Here is a 22,169-nt window from a genome sequence, read left to right on the forward strand (position 1 = left end):
TCATCCTCCAAGTAATAAAATATTTAACAATCATTGTATTAAGTTCTGATGAGCCTAGAAAAGCTAAGAAGAAGAGGGAAAGACATGACTTGAAACAGAGTTATAGATCTGATTTCTGTGTGTGGAAATTCATATAAATTTGTTTTTGTTGCACTGGTTTTGATAACCTGCCATAAAACTTTTGTTAATGCTAAGAGGAAAGACATAGCTAACACTATAAATTCACTTAGATATCTCTGCCTTACATATTTTGGTAGCAAATTAAATTTATCACTTCATTATCCCTTCCTGGCAGTTGGAAGTTGTAGACTTTAATGGAAGGTGCCAGGGTTGCTAATAGAATCTTCTCGTCACAGATGAAGGAAATGTAAAAGCAAAACTCACAAAGATTTGATGGGATTTATGCTAAAAGACAACAGTACCCAAAAGCACAAACTAAGAATGAAGCCTGGGCCCTACCACGGGATGGAATTAATTATCTAACAGATTTGTAACTCTTTCTCCACTATAAATAAAAATGCAGCAATTTTCACCAGTGATCACTTGGCCACAGCCATCGCCTATACATAGATTGGAATTAATGAGAACATTTACATAAAGCCTTAGACTGTTTTCATCCCTCACGACATAGTTCATCTGTCCCTCCCCAATTGCTCCTGCTCCCCCAGGTTGAGATGGACACTGTTCCTTGCTGCTTCTATAACTCTGATAGCATAATGGCAGTTAATGCTGAAAGGAGGTGTAGCTAAGTGGTTGAGGGCACAATTTTCGCAATGAACAGAATCAAATTTGCATCCTGCTTCCACTGCTACATACTTAAATCACTTTAAGTCTCAGTTTGCACTTTTGTAAAATGGAGAGATATATATGTATATGTATATATGTATACATATAAATAACAATGTAAAGCATTTAAAGAATATTACTATTATTATTTTTTTTTTGCAATTGACTATCTTTTGATAATAAAGGGTTTATCTTGTTCATCACTCAACCTCAATTATCTAACACAATGCCTGGTATGTAACAGATACTTGATATTTGGTTAATGAATAGATATATATTTAAATAATTAAAATCCAAACTCTAAAGTTTCGGAGGTAGGCAGAGATACATAAAATAAATTCTAAGTAGTACCCAAAATCAAATCTGTCCTAAAAAGTGTGTGAGTTCAGAAAAGATGTGTGATATTGTTTGTGCCGTAACTTTTTAGGAGATGCATCTTAGAAAATAGGAAGTAAAAGCAGAAAGTTGAAGGAAAAAATACCAGAATCAAAATATAGTTCTTGACTTTTTACAACTTTGCAATGGTAACGCCCCATGAAATGCACAAAATGTACCTGAGTGAATGGAAATTCAACCTCAGGAGTTTTTTCCCTATTTCTATAAATGTTATAATTTTATTATCCATTAATAATCATGCTATTACAAGACAAAATGTCAATGCATATATTAAAGCATGAGAAATGTATTGGGTTTAGAAATTCCAGACAAATGTCCCACTGGGTTTGTTTGTGTAAGGGTGGGTAGGACATTAGGGCAAAGGAGCCCAGCACTGCATGTAACACTCTATCAGCAATCAATTTAAGGTTCTGTTCTGGGAGCTGTGGCCTCAGGCAAGGCCAGCTTTTGTTAACAGAAGCTGCAGGCACTGGCTGATCCTACAAAGCAAAGCAAGTTGAAGGCCTACCAAAGGACCTAATCAAATTCTCCATCTTTAAGAAGCAGCTTCTCATTTGCATTGTGATGCCGCATCCCTTACCTGCGTCACCCCTCAAGGAGCCAGATGTTCCCCTTCTCTATTTCTAAGCCCAGCCAGCCTCACTGATGCACAAGGCCTAAAGTATTCCAATTCCATGCCCAGCTGCCAGCAAGCTGGCAGACGGAAATACATTTGTTTATGCCCCCAGCCATCCATTTTCTTTAAGCTGATTTCCAGCCAAGATTTTTATCCAGGTACCAGTTATTCTTTTCCAGTGGTTAAATTCATAAGGATTTTAGTTCCCAAAGGCTACCTGATTAAAAATAATTTGGTCATAAAAATTGCTTTTAGTATTTCTCATATAATATGTCTTACTTTGACCCTAGAAGTATTACTGGATGCTTGTCCTCTAGTTTCTCGCGGTTACTTGTTTACTTTTTAAAAAATGTTAATTTAATATATTTATGTATAGTTACATACAGTAAAACACACAGATTATAAGTATACAGTTGGAGGAGTTTGGACAAATAAATATATCCAAGAAACTGTCACCTTAATCAAGGTATAGGACATTTTTATCACTCCAGAAAATTCCCTTATATCTTCTTCCAGTCTCTGCTTATCACTGTTGTGATTTCTAATAACATAGATTTGTCTTTCTTATTCTTAAACTCCACATAAATGGAACAATTTAGTAAGTACTCTTTTGTGTCATGCTTCTTTCCCTTAACATGATGTTTTTGAAATTCATCTATCTTAGCTTTAAGGAGATGTATTTTTATTTGTCTTGGATGAATACCTGGGAGTGGAATTGCTGGGTCTTATAAGAAAGTGGCGAAGAGTTTTTCAAAGTGGTTTTAGCATTTTATACTCCCATTTGCAAAGTACAAGAATTCTAGTTGCTCCATATTCTTATGAACATTTGATGTTGTCAGTGTTTTTAATTTTAGCCATTCTAGTGGATGCAAAGTGGTATCTCATTGTGGTGTTTTGCTGCACTTTCCAAGGTCACCTAAGCATTTTTCTCTGATTTTCCTTACCCAAGTTTGTCAGTTCTTACCCAGTGCTGTTCTTCACTTAGGAGAATATCATTCCTAATCATAGGCCAGGCTACCTAAATTATGGTGACGTGCATGGCCACCTGTGTGATGGAAAATATGGTAATGGTATGGTATGGTAATTCTAATGACAAAAGATGCATCTACCAAAACATTTCCTTGATCCCTTCCTGCTAAGCTTCCTTTGGGTTTTCCAGGAGGGGCAGAATGAACCACCATCAACACAGCATCACAGACAGGTTTATCAGAATCTTGGTGAATTAATTAAACAGAAGTCTGCTCAATTTTGGTGCCAATGGGATAAAAGAGGAATAAAGGCAAGGGAGAGGGGCTATGGAATGTCTTTCTTTGACTCTATCTTGTTTCCCTTATCAAACTGCCATCTTCTCTAGGCCTTGACTCCTAACTAACCAGTTAAAGCATTTCCTTAGCCCAGGGAAGTTATCTTTAAAGCTGATTAGAATCAAGTGCATCTATTCTTAAGTGATTCAAAGTAAAAAAATACCCACCACATTTCATATAATTTAGGCTAAATAATTTTTTTTAAACACAGTGCAAATCAATTGAACTGTCCGTTCCTGTTGCATCCTTCAACTGCTGAATATTCTATATGGCATTTCACAGAAATATGATTTGATTTGAGAACATCTGCAGCAGTCTGGAACACATTTTCCCCTGTACTTGACTTTTAGCTCATTATAGCTCTCAGATGTTCTCGCAGCGATCCTGTGACATATTGGAGTGTTACTGAACAAACATCAGTGAAGCCTGTGTCTTAAGCAGTGTCAATCTCAGTTGAAAATGTTTCAGTTTTCTTAGCATCAACACTAGAAGAATTTAATTAACCCACTGAAACTTTCAAAATGATAGTTAATGCATGTAAGAAATGAGAAGTCAGAAGAGTAGGGGAGACTGGATAAGTGCTTAGCCTCCCGGAAGCTGATGCCTGCCACCCTCAGCCTGTGCTTAGACAGCCCATGAGCAGCCTTGCTGCTCTGTGCAGCTTCCTACATTTCGCCATGAAACCTCTGGCTTGCTCTATTGCCCCTACGGAGATGGAAAAGGTGGAGGTGGCAACTACTGCTGTCACACTCTTCTGGTCCCCAAACAAGGTCAGCTTCCAGCCTCTAATCAGCTCCCATCCAGCTGCTCTCAGGTTTTCAGTAGCTGGGGCTGGGAGACCAAGGTCAGAAAAGCGCTGTTGGCAGTGACACGGTTTTCTGCCCACTGCTGCTATTACATTAAGGAAGCAGCTGGTGAGATAATGTATGCCAAAGTGCTTTGTAAATTATAAAGTCCTTATATAATTGTCAGGTTTAATCACTACTGTTGTTTTATTCCAAAGTTGCAGGAAGAGCACTGAACTGGGCTACTGGGTGGCAAAGTCCACCAGAAAGCTGAATAGATGGGTGTGCAGGGTCCAGAGGGAGGTCTTTGGTGAGAGCACACATTTGGAAGATAAGGAGAGTAAAATTGGCTTCATGGGTCTGATGAGCACATACAGGAATACGAGAGCCATGGACAGGGAAATACTAGTACTATTATTTAAGGGCCAAAAAAGGGGAAAGGTCCTCAAAGATTAAGTCCAGAAAGATTCTCTTCAACACGGAAATATTGTTCACTCCCAGGCTTTTGCCATGCTCTCTGCCTTAGCCTGGGGTATTCTTCCTAAACTCACTAGAGCTTAAGTTTCAGATTATACTGGAAAACATTCTCAAAATCCCCACCACCCCTGCTATCCTGTGCATACCTCTAATCACTGTAATTATCACACTATATTATAAATAACTCTTTAATCGTCTACTTTCCACACTAGCCTGTGATTCTTTTAAGGAAAGGCAGAGTTATGTTACTCTTATTTGCCTCTATAATGCCTGACACATACCAGGTGCTAAAATTGTTTGCTTGATAGAAAGTAAAGGAGAAACCAGGAGAAGAGTATTCAAAAATCAAAGAAGAAATTTCAAATATAAAGGAGTGGTCAATGGTTGAATGTAAGAAGATCTAGTAAAGTAAATAATGGGGAAATTACTGGATTTAGTGATCACTAAATCACTAACTTTAACAAGAACAGTTTTAGTGATTTTTGGGGATGGGGATGGGTAGAAATCCAATTTTGATGTGTTGAAGATAGAAAAGCAAATAAGGAATGAGAGACAGTGAGTAGAGACAATGTTTTATAGAACCTGACCTATGAAAGGAAGAAGAAATTCAGACCCTATTACTTATTTCTCTCAACAATCCTATGAGATGTATATTATTATTCCAAGTTTGAGGATGAGGAAATGGTGGCTAAGAGAAAGTATCTAAGTTGCCCAAGGCCTCACCACTAACAAGAAAGCAGCTGTGCGTAAGGTACACACTCTGCTGTCTCCTCAGTTGGATTAGGCCAGTTGTTGGGTATCTTCACAATAACTTATTTAAAACTAGGTATGATGCAGGAATAAATGTTTTGATGTATGTATGGTTTGTAAAAAAGGCTATCAGGTATCTTTAGGCACTTTGCCAATAGATCAGACACAGGTTGGAGCCACATAATGGGCAACTGCATTATGGTACTGGCTGCCAGCGTGTGGGAAGAGGTGCAGAAAGGGAAGTGAAGATCGCTAAAGATGAACTCTTCCATTTTACAATTTTTCAATGGGCAACAGAGCTGTCAATCCCTCTGGCAATAGCTACACGTTATTTGGAATTCTGTATTAATCCTCACCGGTTGGTTGTACTGCAGCAACAATCAATCCCAAAATCTCAGTGACTTAACACAATAAAAGTTGATCTCTCGCTCCAAAAAAGTCTATTATGTTTCTGGATGTCCTATATGTGGTGTCTCAGCAATCTAGGCCATCCATTTCACGTTGCTACCTTCTCAACATGAGACTTCAGTGTTTGCTGTGTCAAAGGATAGGAATATGGATAACCAAATGCCAGGTCTTAAATGTTTCTGCTCATAATCACATACCATACTTCACACACATTTCATTGACTAGAGCAAGTCACCTAGTTTTAGGGACCATCCAAGAGGCATGGAGGTTTACTGCTATAGAACTAGGAAGTATTAGTGAGCATCACCCATGCCTACTACAAACACCAAAGGCATGAACAGAGTAGAATAATCTTGCAGGCTTCTTCTATATCTCAATGAAAATTGTATATAGTAGAACTGGAATAATTCTGTTTTCCTAGGAAGCGTGGATTACCACAAATGCCATATATTTACTTTTATTAGTTTCACTTGAGCCCTGCATTAAATGGAAAGAAAGACTTGGCAACATTTAGCTTCTAAAAGATGACCAACTTGATAGTCCTGAAATGATGGGTGACATTCTACAGCTCTGTTGGACTGGTCCCACGCAGAGAATAACTGCCAGCAGAGAATCTAGAGAAGGTTCCATAGGTTGAGATGAAATGGGATAATATTTATAAGTAGGGAAGACAAGCAAAATGCTTTGTGTGTGGCAAAATGTGTGGCAACAAATCTTCAAAAGGCATGATCTTGACATGGTTTGCTGGGAACAACTCACAGCAGACCTGCCAGCATGCTGTGGGGGGCTGGGAGCGAGGGCTTCAGGGCACTTCCAGTCTATGAGGCAACTTCACAAATAGTGCCTAAAGCTGCAAGTCAAAGGATCTCTGTGCAGCATTAGTCACATTCTCTGCACAGGTTGTAGTAACATCTTCTCAAACACATTTCTAGGGGTCACCTGTGACCATGAAGCACAGACTATTATAGAGTACAGATTTGAGATACTAATAAGATTGTTTTCCAAAATCTATACAGCAGAAAATAGAGGGGATATTGAGAAGTTGGGTGGTTAACTAGATCAATTTAGACAACCAAACAGAGTAATCAGGATTCTAAGGACAAGAGGAAAGGGGATGATATTTCATCTGGAAATCTAAACTGATTTGGTTAACTATGAGATTACCAATTATTCAGTGCAACTGAAGATGTCTCGGCCTATCCTTCCTAAGCTTCTAGGTTTTTGGTAAAGCTGTTCAATCAGTTACGATCCATATAAGCTGAAAACAAAAACAAGACAAAAACAAAAACCTCCTATGGTTTGTTTTGTTTGATTTTTCTTTTTGCAAGTCAGATCCCCTTTTTAATTTCAAATGGTAGACATTTAATTTTTTTTCTCAAATCTTAGATTAGGATAAATTGGCATAAAGCTGAATATAATTAGAATTTCTGGTGACTCTTTACATGATCAAAATGACTGCTTTAATTACCAGAAAATTGTATCTTTTATCTAATACTCCCTTTATTTAAGTAGGCAGATGGGCTTAAACAGAGATATAACAAACACATTTTTTCTCAGTGAGAATCTCAGGGGTATAGCTCAGAATTACAGAGAGATATTTTGCCTTATTTCATGAAATCAAGATTAGGAACAAAGCTAACTGGTTTGCAATAAATGTCCACTGATTTTGTAGAGTTCCTAGGAGAAAGGATAGGGGATGAGTTCAAGGATAGTATTTGAATTCAAATTCTATCTTATATGCTATAGTAACCATTTCTTTGTAAATCCTCAATCCCCACCCAGAAAAAGAGAAATCCTAATCTTTTTCCCTGGTTTAAAAGTAACGTCAGAATTAATGTGGGTAAGTTGTGCTGAAGATGAAAAGCACTTTTACACAAGTTCTAAGTATATAATTAATATTAATAAGGTGCATTCTGATTAAAGTAGTATATTTGATGAAGTATGAGGAATTATACTTAACCACTTACTTTCATGAAAGTGACAAAGGAAATAATTGCATTTGTGCTTGGCAATTAGATACCAATTTTAAGAGTGAGGAGAAATAGGGAATCATAATTTTTAAAAGCATGGGATGAAGGTAAAGCATGATGGGACGCTGGCAACACAGCAAAAATGTTGTATAGTTTACATTTTATTTCAGGCATAGAATGGTAGACCACAATGAGGCAATTTCAGCTGTTATAAATCCAAAAGCTCATTGCTGCCCGGATTCCTAGACCAGGCAAGCTGTTGGTGTTCCACACTCAGGGAAGTAGAGAGCCACATTTTGCAATGTCTAGTCCTGTGTCCAAGCTCATTCAGGCATTGCCAATCAATTGCACACTTCTGATGGGCTTGGCTTTAAGTTATAATTCTCCTCTACATAGCACTCCCAGGTAGTTGCTACCAACTGATCAGATCTTCCTTGTGAAATGAATCTACTTACCCCTGAGATGGGAGAGAAACCAAGCTGAGAAGGCATATAAAGGCATAAACTATTCTGGCTATAAGCAATGCAAAACCACCTCTTTATATAACACGGAAGACATCTACCAGCACCTGTTCTAATGGTTCATGTTAAATTCTGATATTGTTACTCTGATTTGGCAACAGCAGTAGGCCCCTCCTTTCTACCTATTTTCTACCTAGTGGTCCAGTGATGGACCACTCATGCCAGTTTACCACCCAAACTCTGAATTAACAAATTTATCTCCATTTTACCTGGAAAGTGAACATTTCTGAATTGTTTAGAAGCTTTTTTTGTGAAAGAGCGTGGTTCAAAGGACAAAGATGCTAGCTTTTGACCAGATCAAATAAAGCTAAGCTAGTGAGATCATGTTATCAATAAAAGGCCAAGAGAAAGTATAAAAATAATGTGTAAGTATCAGCTGAAAAATCTACACAAAAGATAGAAGAAATCAACTTATTGCTCAAATGTTCATGTTTACCCTAATATCATCTATATACTTTGTATATGCATTTATCACATATCATATTACCCCAATATATCTGTCTATCTGTTAAAATTAATTATAACAATAACTGCCAAGTATTGAACGCCCGCTATGTGCTATACACTTTGCATATATGATTTCTAATCTTGATGAAGCAGCTGTGAAATAGGTATGATTATCTCAATCTGCCATTACAGAAATGGAGGATTGTGGGATTCATGTAGCTGGCCCAAGTTCACCCAGTAGTAAGACATTGAGCCTGGCTTCAAACTCAGACCTACTAGACTCCAAACAATGTGTTCTTCTCACTATAGCACACTGACTTCTTTGTGGGATCATTATACATTAATGAGATGTTCAGACGCTCAGAACTACAGGAGGGGGGCTATCAAATCTTGTCCAACACTTCTTTCCTTCTAAGTACAAATAATCACCATTTATAAACAGGTGTCTGACTCATTCTTAAAGGACACGGCATTTCAGCATTCTACCTAAGATACTACTCATGCCATTTGATGATATTTAGAGCTGTAGATAAGATGTAGATAATATCTATGCAGTAGACTCTGATTTGGTAATTTTGGAAGGTTTGAACTTCCAGGAGCTGGTGTTTTGTGGTTTTTTTTTGCCATGTTCTATGAAATAAACTAAAACAATCAAAAATATTTAGCCTTATGCAATCTGGCTACAGTCATAGAAAGTGACCTCAATAATACTGCTTTCTACTTCAATCACTACCCAAGCAACTGATGGAAATGTAATATGTCATTTGGAACTTTTCTAACAACATAATGTATCCAACTGGCAACCCCAGGGAGAATAACTGCAGGGACAAAGCTGCAATGGGAGAAAATAACGTGGACAAGTACTGGGCCATAAGATGAACTTGAAGGAAAATGGTTTTCATCTCCCTCACTCCCTCTTTTCTGGGCTAGTTCTGAAGGTGGTGATTAGAGAAAGGAGCAAAAAACGGTTATCGTAGATGGACAGGAGTTAGCTTCAAGATCCTATGGCTAGGCTCCTCACTATGGATTTTTCACTGTAAGATTCCACATACTTGTTGATAAGATTAAATTATTTCAAATTATTCCAGTTTATACTTATAAAGTACTATATATATTTATTCTGGCCACAAGTTCTTCATGAGATATGAGTATTATGGATATTTTCTCCCATTCTGTGACTTGAATTTTCATTTCCTTAACTCTGTCTTTGATGAGAAGTTAATTTCAATGAAGTGTGACATCAATTTTTCTCTTGCATAACCGGTTAGGGCTTTTTGTATCCTATCTAAGAAATTTTTCCTTATCCCACTGTCACGAAGATACTTACTTATGCTTTCTTTGAAAATTTTATAGCCTTACCTTTTTACTTTTATATCTATGTATATTTAAAATTACTTTTGTGTCTTGTGTGAGAAAAGTATGAGGTCCATTTTTTAAATACACATATGTGGGTGTCCATTAATTCCAGCACCATATATTGAGAGGATTTTCCTGTCTTCATTGGATTGCTTTGGCACCCTTGTCAAAAATCAATTACGCATATATGTGCAGGTCTATTTCTGGACCTTCTATGTCTTCCATTGATTTATTTGTCTATCTGGACACTAAAACATACTCACTTGATTACTGTAGATTTATAGAAAGTCTTGAAGGCAGATAGTTAAAGTCTTCTAACTTTGTTCTTCTTTTTCAAGATTGTTTTGGCTATTCTAGCTCCTTTGAATTCCAACGTAAATTTTATAATCAGCTTGTCAACTTCTACAAAAACATGTGTTGGGATTTTGATTTGGATGGTGATATATCTACAGATCAATTTGGAGAAAACTGACATCTTAACATATCTCTTCATTGATTATTCTTCATTAATTTTTCTCAGCAACCCTTTGTAGTTTTCAGTGTGTGGATAGTGCATATACTTTAATTTGCTCTGAAGTATTTCATGGTTTTAAATACTATTGTAAATGGTATTTTAAAATTTAGTTTTCTGATTGTTCATTGTTCCCACTGTTCGTATAGAAATACAACTGACTTTTGTGTATTATATTTGTATCGTGAAACTTTGCTAAGTTCACATTGATTTTAACAGTATTTTTATAGGTTCTTTAGGATTTCCTACGTACATAAAATTACCATGTGCAAATAAAGACAATTTCAGTTCTTTGTTTCCAGTCTGGATGCCATTTATTTCTTTTTATGTTCTTATTGCACTAGTTAGGACCTCTAATACATCACTGGATAGAAGTGGTGAGAGTGGACATTCATGCCTAGTTCTTGATCTTAGGAGAAAAAATTTATTTTTTCATGATTAAGTATGATGCAAGCTGTAGAATTTTTGTAGATGCCCTGTATCAGATTGAGGAAGTTTCCTTCTATTACTAGATTGTCTAGGGTTTTTATTATGAGTGGATGCTGGATTTGGTAAAATGCTTTTTCTGCATCTAAAGATTTGTACCCAGAATTTATAAAGAACTCCTAAAATTCAATAAAAAGTAAACCAAATTTTGAAATGGGCGAAGGATTTTAATAGATACTTCACGGAAGAAAATATATGGATGGCCAATAAGGACATGAAGAAGTGTTTAGCATCATTAGTTTTCAGGGAAATGAAAATTAAAATCACAATGAGATATCAACATACATGTACTAAAATGGCTAAAATTAAACAAACTGAGAATACTAAATGTTGTCTGGAATGTGGAAGAACTGAAACACCCATTTCCAGTTGGTAGGATGTAAAATGGTATAACCACTTTTGAAGTCTGTTTGTAAGTTTCTTATAAGGCTTATACATCACCTTATGATCCAGATATTACACTCCTAGGAAGTACTCAAGACAAATGAAAATGTGCTCACAAAAACACTTATGCCTGAATATTTATTTCAGATATATTTATAATATTTGAAAAGTTAAAATAGCTCAAATGTCACTTTGGATGAATAATTAAATTGCAGTATATTTATGCAATAGAATATCATTTACCAATAAAAAGAAATGAATTACTTAACAGCCACAACAACATGGATGAATCTCCAAAACATTGAGCTGAGTGAAAGTAACCACACACAAAAAAAGTACATTCTGCAGAATTCTAATTATATGATGCTAAAGAATATGAGCAAAATAATCTATGCAGATAGAAACTAGACTGTGTTTGCTTCTGGTGCTGGGGAGGAGGGACAGATAATGGCTGGGAAAGTGCAGAAGTGAATTTTCTGAGGTGTTGGCAATATTCTATATCTTGATAGAAGTAAGGATTTCATGGGTGTATGCATTTGTCAAAACTCATCAAATGGTTCATTTAAGACCAGTGTATTCTTTCTTTATGTAAATTGTATCTCAATTTAGAGAAATTAAAAGCATGACAATATAAATAGCATGGAAGACATAAAACATTTAAAGTTGTGGTAAATAGGAGATATCACTCTCCTCTTCTCAGACTCTTACTGTTAGGCCTTTTGTAATGCTCATGCTCATGACATTACATATTTGTCTTGAACACTTCTTTGTTCTCTATAGTGGATAACATGCCAGAAACAAACAAATAAATAGACATCTACATATAAGATCACCACAACTAGATAACCATGGCTTTATATAATCCTATTACCTTGGCTTTAAAATAACAAGAGCATCATGCATCTGGTCATATGTATGAACCCATTTTGTTTTCTATCATCAAAACAAAGCCTTGTTTTAGGAGTTGCTATACAAGCACCAGGACAGTTTTCCTCATTTTATCCTAATGAAAGCTTTTTAATGAGCACAGATTATGTTCACTTAATATCAATGATATGTATTTCATCATATTTTAATACCTACTGAAAGCAACTTGGCACATTTACTGTTTTCTTCTAAAACAACTGCTGTTCTTGAAAGGGCCTGGCTGGAATTTTACTGATAAATTGGCTTTCTTTTTCCTTCTAAAGAAGGACACCACATATAGCTTGTGCTGTTTAATTCTATAAACATGTAGCATTGTGGTAGGTGCTTGAAAATTCAAGTAAGTATAAGTAAGACATGATCTGTGTTTCCAAGATGCTGATAATGAGCTCAGTAATGGACAAGAAGACATACAACTACAAGATAATGTCATAACTGCACTCTAGTTATATGAACAAAGGGTTATAGTGTAACAGAGAAAAGAATGACTCAACTTTCCTGGAGGGAGAGAAACAGGGTCATAGGTGGGTTCACAAAGGAAGTGACATTTAAGATAGATCTTAAAACAAATGAGTGATTGATCAATATATTCATTCAGCAATTCAGCTACCATGCTGTTGGTCCTACAGGATAGATGTTGCATCAGGCACTGGCACACAGTGTGTGTTCTAGGCCCTCAAGAAGCTTATTATCTAGGAACACTGCCTAGCAAAGAAGGGATAAAGGTTGCTCACCTGCCTACCTCACTCTTTCCACTCTGGCTTCTTTCCATCTTGTTCTACCAAACTAGACTCAAGCACAAAAAGGGACTTCAAATTCAAAGTTATCCTTTTCCTTTTACATTCTTTTCATTTCCGATGCAATGGGAAAAGGAGTGGCTTGACAAGTCAAATCACCACTAATTTTAATGCTACCAGTTAGTCACTTTCTTACAACATTCATTTATTCATTCATTTACTTATTTAAGCAGCATTTATTAAGCCCTTACTGTGGATCACTGGGTATCCAAGGAGTTGGGATGCAAAGAAGAATAAAATGAGTGAGCTTGCGGTCTAGTGGAGGAAACAGACACGTAAAACTTCAAATGTTATGTGACACCTGTTGCAACAGAGGTTGAAGAAGAGAAGGAGAAATTAATTCTGGTGTAGAGGTCAGAGAATAACTCAAAGAAAGGAGATGCTTGAGAATTTCACTTCAGTAAACTGGAAAGACCTTCCAGATATAGGAAGCAGCATGTGAAAATGCATGCAGACTCTCAGCGATCAGTAGCCTTGGCCTGTGTTGTTTCCCCGTGCTTAGGAAGGCAAGAGCCTTAGCTTAGGAATCCTGCTTTCATTCCAAGCACAGAAAAGTGAAGTCGTTTTCTTCTCTGCTTTCTGATTGCACAATTTTCTATTCTAATATTGAAGCATCCAACTTCTTTCATGTTTCTCAAGCAAATAATCTCAACATAATTCTTACTTGCTACACCTAAAAGTATCAAATATGAATATTTTATTTTCTAATATCACTGAAATATATACTTTGCCTCAAACACTAAAGGAGAACTTGTGGATAAAGGTGTAATTGCTGTTATATTCTGATTTAAGTGTTCTTTACAAGCCTTATCTGAAATTCTCGGGGCCAAATGCATCTCAGAATTCAGAGTTGTTTTTTGGACTTTGGAAAAGTAAAATGGTGCCTACACCACATTTTACCTAACACTCCCAGCAAGGTGGGGGGTAGCAGCCTGGAATCAAACACATTAGGCTCTCTGCAGTAAACATTTAAATGTTCGCTCGAAGAGGAATAAATAAAGACTATAAAGAGCCTCACATCAGTTGAGGCCAGGTTTGCTGCCAAATGAGTTATGCGAAACATTTGGTTTCAGGGCTTTTTGGATTTCAGAATGGTTAATGACGGATGGTGGACTTGCACTGTGACTATCTTCATTTCATAGTCTTAAAAATAGATTTAGAGAGATTAATTAACTTGCCTAAGTTGCCTGGCTAGTAAGTAATGAAGCATCATGTACACCTAACAGTCTTACTGTAAACTCTGCTAGTAACCACTGTCCTGTACGCAGCAAGCAATCACTTGATTTTTATTGAGTTGCCTAGGTTTTTGCCAGGGAGAAAGAGGGATTAAGATAATTTAGTAAAAAATAACAGGGTGTTTTCCTAGTGAGTCCCTTCCTTCCTCACGATACTGTGAATAGTCGCTGCTTCCTCGTCCTCCCAGATTTCCTCATTGCTGACAGTCTGCATGGACTCTGGACGTCACATCTTTGCTAGTGAAGTGTCTCTGTCCTCACAATTCTTTTTGCTTACCTGTCTTTGACCCAACTGCTCCCTAATTCCCTGCCCCTGGTTCCTCACTGGGAATTTTCAACCTTTGCCTGTTAAGAACCCAGTGTGTTGCATGTCTGGATTTCCTCTCCTCACTCTCTTTCTGTTTCTTTTCTCTTCCAGCTCAAACTCATTTATTGCCAGCTTCCTTCACCAAGAGAAGCTTGTGTTGTGTTCACTGCTAACTTCTCAGTCTCTGACTATATTCTGCTGCTGCTACCTTCTGTATTCCTTTTGGCAATGTGGATCCTTGGATCCATCCATCAGAATCACAACATTAAAACACAGATTCTTGGACTCATTTTTGCCCAACTGAATCAGGATCTCTGCGAGTGGGCCTCCAAGCATGCCACATGGTTTTTAAGCACCAATAATTTGAGATCAAGAGGTCTGTGGCATGGCAAAGCTGGTGACTGCTCTTCTGTGGGATTTGCTCTCTTACCTGCAGGCACAGATGTATACAACTTGCACCATAAGACCAGAGCAAACTATAAATGCCTGACTTCTTGCCCTTCCAAAGCCCCCTGAAGAAACATTGTTTGGGAAATTTAATTAATTAATAAGTGAGGTATACATAGGAAGAGTATATTAAATATACTAATTACTTGAAAGATAACATTACTAATTTGACCAAATCCTTGTTTCCATGACTAAAGTCTCATTTTCTTTCTATCTTCAAACACTGAATTGTAATTGGTTTCTTCTAAATTTCGACTCTAATTTATTTTAGCCTGACCTCTGAGTGAAAGATTAAGTAGAGTAACAATTGTACTTTCCAAACAAATCTTTCCTGTCTAAAGAAGCCAGCTACTTCTAGTGGATCTTTCTAAAAAGGGTCTACGTCTTTTCTTGTTTTCCCGATAGCATGAAAACAATGTAAGAAGCAGCATCTTGTTCTGTAGTTAATGAGAGTATAATATGAGTTGTTTTCAAAGACACACACACACACATACACACCAGCAGCACTAGGAAGGAACAATTAAGAAGCCACCTGCACCTTGGGTCCAGAGTGCTCTGATTCAGTATCAGGGATATTAACCTAAAGGGGATAGTCACCTATTGTTGTAGTCATGTCAGCCCACACCAGAGAATCCAGGTGCATAGATCTATTACCAGACCATCTGCTTGTTCCTCAACTTAGTGTTGGGAAATGAATTGCTAATGTAATAACGTAGGCAAAAATCTTTTTTTTAAAAACAAATGATAATGCTGAATATTACACTTATGATTTTGAGGAAGGCTAGGCTTACCAAAATAAAGTCTGAATCTAGATTCAAACTATCAGAAAATCAATTTCCACTTATGTCATTGACACAAGTGTCTCCATCATCATCCATCTTTTATTTGAATACATAAGTTTTTAAATGAGTGTGGAAGTCCTTTAAAGACAAAATGGCACAGCATAATGCAGCTACTTACATTTGAGCTTGCATGGCAACCACTCAAATTTGAGACAATGCTTTTATAGATGGTCATAAACTATCAAAACTATCACGTCAGAAACAATTGAGATATTTACATTGAATGACTGTAAAGTTATTTGTGAATTTTTGTTTTAGTTATGAACAACCTTAGGATATTGATAGCCATTGATAAAGGCAAGACCACACACTGTCTAAATACTGCAGACTCAGTTTATGATAATATGATTAGTTAACTAATAAGGCTGCTTAGGCACAGTGTTGCTAATTACAATATTATAAATATTAATGTCACCCAGCCTTTCTGTTTGATTGCCACTCATGGAGTCATTCATCACGATATTTTCCTGGAATCCACACTGTAAGATTTTATTTCTTTCTCCCTTTTGTTTTTCATACCAGACTTGCAATCATACATATTATTCTTCAAGAAGCCCTTACTTTTGGCTATCTGTTAGGAAAGGAACAGTGATATTTTCCATCAAAACTAGCCAAATACAAGTCAGTTATAAGATGTTTCTTTCTTCTTTCTGAGTCCCTAACCCTCCCATCCAAGGCACAGTACCCAGGGTTTTGGTTTTCTATTCTTTTTCATGTGACCTGTTTCAAGTTAAGATTCATTTGAATTATTAAATGCTTCCTTAAAGAATCTTTTTATACTTGCCTCTCTTTTTTTAAAGTTAATTATTGATGTAGTGACAAGCTGAAAAGACTAAGAATTATAATTTTTTCCTCTCCTCATTCAGGACTCAAGAAACGTCTTCTGACAATGGTTGTCTATTTAGAATAATACAAAGGAAACACAAAGGCAAAATGCTGAATGTTGTTTTAGAAAAGATTTGCTAAAATCACTGTATTATACAAAATGTAAATGTAGTATATATTTCTCTGAAAATAGCAGTTAGTGAGAAAGTTGGGACATAACCTTTTGAGCCCAGGTTTAACCACATAGCAGAAGTAGTTACAAAAGATACTGATTAGATTTTAATTTTAAAAACTTCATCATATTATTCAGAGCTTCAGTGATTTGATTGTCTTGAAAATAGAAAGGTAATGTTATAATTTCCAGAGCTTGTTAAAGAATAAAGAAATTTCCAGCCTCCCACTGGAAAGAATGCCAGTCATCACCACAGTATGCAAGAATTTGGAGGCAATTTACACTACAGACTTCAATCTTTCTCTTTTATATGACCTTGTGTTATACAGGTTTTATAAAAATGTAACTCGCAGACCTATCACATAGCCGTAATCAAGCCTCCTTCAGAATGATTCCACTGCAGAAATCACATCCAACAGGCACTGTGTCTCCTCTGTGAGTGAGATGGTTGGAGAGCAAACAAGAAGTGAAACAGAAAGAGACCGATGCAGAGTTCTCAAGGACAACACCGGAGAGGTGAGCACATACCTTTCCTATGAGTTCAGGAATCCGAGGAACTGGTTTCCCTTTCTGGTGACTCACGGTAGCCGGACTCTGTCCATCCCAGTCTTGTAGTTCTTCAATGCTTTTCAGATAAAGCAGGGCCTTGAGGCCAGTGCAGTAGTCTTCGATCACAGTGAAATCCTGATTCTGAATAGCACTGCACACCTAGAAAATATGGAGAAACCAACCAAATGTCAAACGAAGAGCTAATTCTCCAAACGGACTCACTTTTCATTTATTCGACAAAATTTATGTTATGTGCCAGGCACTCTTCTAAGCATGACATATCCATCATTGTCTGGGAATGGGAGTGGTGGAGAGGGAGGGACTGCAAAGGGGCACAAGGAAACTTTCAGGGATGATGAATAATTTCCATAAACTTGATGTGGTGATGGTCATACAGGTGTATACACATTTCAAAACATATCAGATTGTACACTGTAAATATGGGCAGTTTACCGTATGCCTGGTATACCTCAGTATACCTCAGTATGTTTAAAATTACATTCAATTAGGGGCCGGCCCAGTGGCATAGTGGTTAGGTTCATGAGCTCTGGTTTGGCAGCCTGGGGTTCGTGGGTTGGGGTCGCGGGCGTAGACCTACACACTGCTCATCAAGTCATGCTGTGGTGGCATCCCACACACAAAACAGAGGAAGACTGGCACAGATGTAGGTCAGGGACAATCTTCCTCACACACACACAAAAATTACATTCAATCAGCTGAAATTCCAGAGTCAAATTTAGCACAACATAAGAAAGGACATTTTAACTCTCTCATTTTCCTCCTTTAGGATGTACTGCCTGGAGATAGTTCTTGTATCTGGGGCTGGAGTGCCGTTTATCAGTTAACTCAGCCATCATTACTCGTGCCTACCTCTTTAGCCTCATCTCCTGTTGTTCTTTTTTTTGTTTACTGTACTCCAATCACACAGTTCTTTCCTCTTTTCCTCAAATTTACCACATTCTTTCTTTGTCTTAAGACCTTTCAGAAGACCTTGCTGCCTAGAATGCCTTTCCCTTCTTCACATGGCTAACAACCAGTCCTTTCTCAGTCTCATGGTAAATATCACTTCTTCAAGGAGGCCTCCAGGAGCCCACCATAGGTTAAGGCCTTCTTTTTCTCATACATTTTCTTATAACTATTGCCTGCTTATTTGATTGACAGCTCACTGCCCAAACAGACTGAAGCTTCAGAAGAGAAGAACCTACATTTATCTTGGTCAACCCAGTAACTAGCACAGAGTTTATCACTTATTCTGCTGTCAATAAAAACATGTTGAATGAATGGATAATTCAGAAGAGATTTTTTTTAATTGAGTGACCATATGTCAGAAAATAGAGAATAAAATATTTGCAGCATTATGGAAGGCTGAATCTGAGAAATTAGGATCCTTCCAACAAAATTATACTTGAACATTTGTGTTCGGATTTGAGTTAGAGCTTGAAGAATGTGGGCTTAGATAAGCACTTGCAGGATGAGTATTTCCAAAGATACCTCTCCAATTTGGGGACTATGTGTAGACTCCAGAGATTCATTTACAATGGCTAGTAGGACCTCTTCACCCAGATGGCCCACCATCAGTTCAAATTCAAAATTTACAATATAGAACTCCACATCTCTCCTCATCTATATTCTAAATAAATCCAAAGGAGGAAACTCTTTAAAAAATTAAGCAAAGCAGAACTCATTTCTATTCCATTTTCCCAGAGGTTAACTCTTAGCATATAACATAGTTCCTCGCAATGGCAGCCAATGAAGAAAAATCGTGTCATACATGAACGAAAATGAGGAAATACCTGAAAACAGGAGAATAAATCAGATTCTATTTCAAGGTCTCCTAAAACCTTCTGGGTCTTCAACAAATTTTATTGTAATCCTTGTGCCTAGCATACTATCTGATATCCAGCTGTTGCTAGGTTGGTTGAGAGAATTTATTGAAAACACACTAAAGGGGTTCAGAAAAGAAGATGAGAAGTAGACAGAGGAGAGAAAGGGCAGAAAAAAAATATACCTATGAGTTCTTAGCAAGAAGTGGTAGTGATTTCATGATGTGTATGTAAAAAAAGGCCAAGTATGGAATTCTGGGAACACTGGCACTGAAAAGCAAGGCTAAAAAACATCATGAAGGACACTAAACAGAAGAGATCCAAGACAGCATTGAGAAAGATCTCAAGTGCTGCAATCAAGGACAATAACATCAGACCTGAAAAGCGATCCTTCGATTTAGCAATCAGAAAGACACTGACCGACATTTGCATTTATAGAAGAGAAGTTCTACAACAGGGCAGAAGCCATTTCACATACGTTGAGGAATGGATACGGATTGAGGAACTGAAGGTATGGAGACAGACTGCTCTTAGAAGATTGGCTCCAGTAAAAAAAAGAGGAGAGCTAGGCGTATAGGCAGGAGGGTTTTGTATCTTATTTTTTAAAGGATGGAAATAGCTATGTTTTAGGGAGATGTGGCCATTTTACCTTTCAGAATAAGACACAATGACTTCTATGTATTAAATTTCTGTCCAAATTGGCTGAATGATGGTGTGACAAGAATAAAACAACGTAATATCTAGCATGAAGTGAGCTCTTATTATGGGCCAGGCATCTTGTTAAACATCTTTTAATGTATAATCTCATTCAGTCCTCAAAATAACCCTAAGAATTAGGTTTAATTTTTAGCCCTACTTTACAGATGAGGAGACTGAGTCTCAGAGAAATTAAATGACTTGTCCCAGGCCACCTGGCTAGAAAGTGGTGGAGCCAGGATTCATGACCATGCACTCTAATGTGACTAAGATATAGTCATTGACAGAGGAAAACCTGTTTTAATGCGACTACAACTATCTTTTCCTTCAACTATCCCATGAACCGACACATTTTAAAAGAAAATGATCAAATTATTTTCAACTCAAATATAACTATTGTTTTGAAAAATTCATACTGCCAGATAAAAACTGTCAATGTCCTCCTATTTTATTTACCTTCTTATTTGTATACTATGAGTAAGAACAATGAACCAAAACCAAAAAGCAGAAACAAAAAAACCCTTCATTTCCTATTTTGAAGTGCCATATGTTATTACAATGTAGGAAAGAACACCGAATAGCCATTAAATACAGGCAAGAATATTTTCTATGAAGCCCATTTACATTACATAAAAAAAATCTGTTTCTCTGGAGAAAGAATTTGAGCATTAATTAGGACTGTTAGAACTTTCTTAGAGTTGATGTTTTTTCCAGAACAATTATAAAGCATATCATTATAATTTCCTCCACAGGATTTTTCTTTTTAATTGTAAAAGTCAACTGATGCTTTACTCTTTGTTCACTGTGAGATTCTATTTTTTTGTAGTATATGCTTATCGGTATACTTTTACTACAGTCTTAAAATAGTTCACCATATGAATGTAAGAAATCAGATTTTGAAAATCACGTCATGTCATGTCGTTTATGAGATGTTCATGACTGTTGTAAAAACCTGGTGCTAGAAGAAAGAAACCTAGATACTTCGCATAATCTGTATAAGTAGCACAGTTTAATCTCAGTCATCCTTGATTTTTCCAAAAAGAAGATACAAAAGCCACTAATTCTCTTAATCCACAAACATGGCGCAATTTGTATACAGTAGACCCAGCCAAGTGGCGTTGGAATGATCAAAATGTAGACTTTTAAAAAGTAGTATTTTAACCATGCAAGTACATGGTAGGGCCTAAGGCTAGGAAGACTCTCTTTCCCACCCTCTCCTGGGCTCTTTATTCTATAGTGTTAGTATTCCACATAACTGGGAGTTATAATGAGCATGGAAGAGGACACAAAACCTGAAGAGGGAGGAGAGACTATAAGATGGTGAGTGAACACAGCTGGGATGGTGTGCTATGCTGGAAACCCTGGAAGCCACCATTAGACATAGGTGCCAAAGGGGACGACTTCAGATAGGTTTCATCATAAATTTAGCAAACGCCACCCTATTTCTATACCTTTCCAAAGTGAGTAATTTAATTTTTACTTTCTGGTAAGATTAAACATTTATTTTCCTGGGAGAATTTCTGGTAGTAGGAACTTTGTACATTGATATTTTCTTTTAAAACTTTACTATACATATAAATTATCTGAGGATCTTATTAAAATGCAGATTGTGATTCTGTAGGTTTGGAGTGAGGCCCAAGATCCTGCATTTGTGACAAGCTCCCAGGTGGCACTGGTGCTGCTGGGCCGCACTTAAAATAGGTTTGAAGCACTGGTAGGCGTGAATCTCATCTTAACCTGAGATGCTGTCTACAAAGTAAATTTCTTCCAGACAAATAATTTCTTCCTGATTTTTACTATTAGATTGTAACGGTACATTTTATAGTGTAGTGTAGTGTACAGTGTAGGCCCTGAACTACTTATGATAAGAAGTCACGTCTGAAGAAACAGGAGTAATTTTCTGATTAAATAGTAATGAGACCCACAATTAATCTTACGATGCAAGCACACCACTGGGAACAGAGCTTTGTCCATAGGATTTGATGCTCAGAAAGGTACCTTGTTCCTGCCTGACCTTTCACTCCACTCAGGACTTTACCTCTATCTCAATGGTAAATGGTTCCTTTTAAAACTCCAAACATGTAGCTACTATTCCTAAACGGGTGTATTTTATATGACATCTCTTAATTGTTTGTTTAACAGCTCTGATTAGGACTCTTAATAGCTGTTAACATGTTTGCTTTAGTATAATTTGTAAGTTCTTTATGGTGAAGGCTGGTTTATCTTTCTTCGCAGCAGGGCATCAGGTGCCATTATAAGGATCATTGCCACCATTAATTATTTCCATAAGTGTGAACATCCCTGTAGTGAGCGGTTTCAAATAGGGGCCCCTGGATTCTCAGCAGGACCAGCCCT

The 22,169-nt window shown here is 37.0% G+C and overlaps 1 protein-coding gene across 1 annotated transcript in view; it reads right to left on the reverse strand.

Annotated features, from left to right (window-relative positions):
* The window catches only part of DPYD (dihydropyrimidine dehydrogenase), a 768,359-nt gene that overhangs the window by 93,050 nt on the left and 653,140 nt on the right, over positions 1-22,169 (reverse strand). The window contains exon 20 of the mRNA XM_044748877.2: positions 17,275-17,454. Within this exon, the coding sequence (XP_044604812.2) occupies positions 17,275-17,454 (180 nt within the window). The remainder of the gene's footprint in view (positions 1-17,274; positions 17,455-22,169) is intronic.

The sequence above is a fragment of the Equus asinus genome, chromosome 16, assembly GCF_041296235.1.
Source record: "Equus asinus isolate D_3611 breed Donkey chromosome 16, EquAss-T2T_v2, whole genome shotgun sequence".
In the NCBI taxonomy this organism is placed as follows: Eukaryota; Metazoa; Chordata; class Mammalia; order Perissodactyla; family Equidae; genus Equus; species Equus asinus.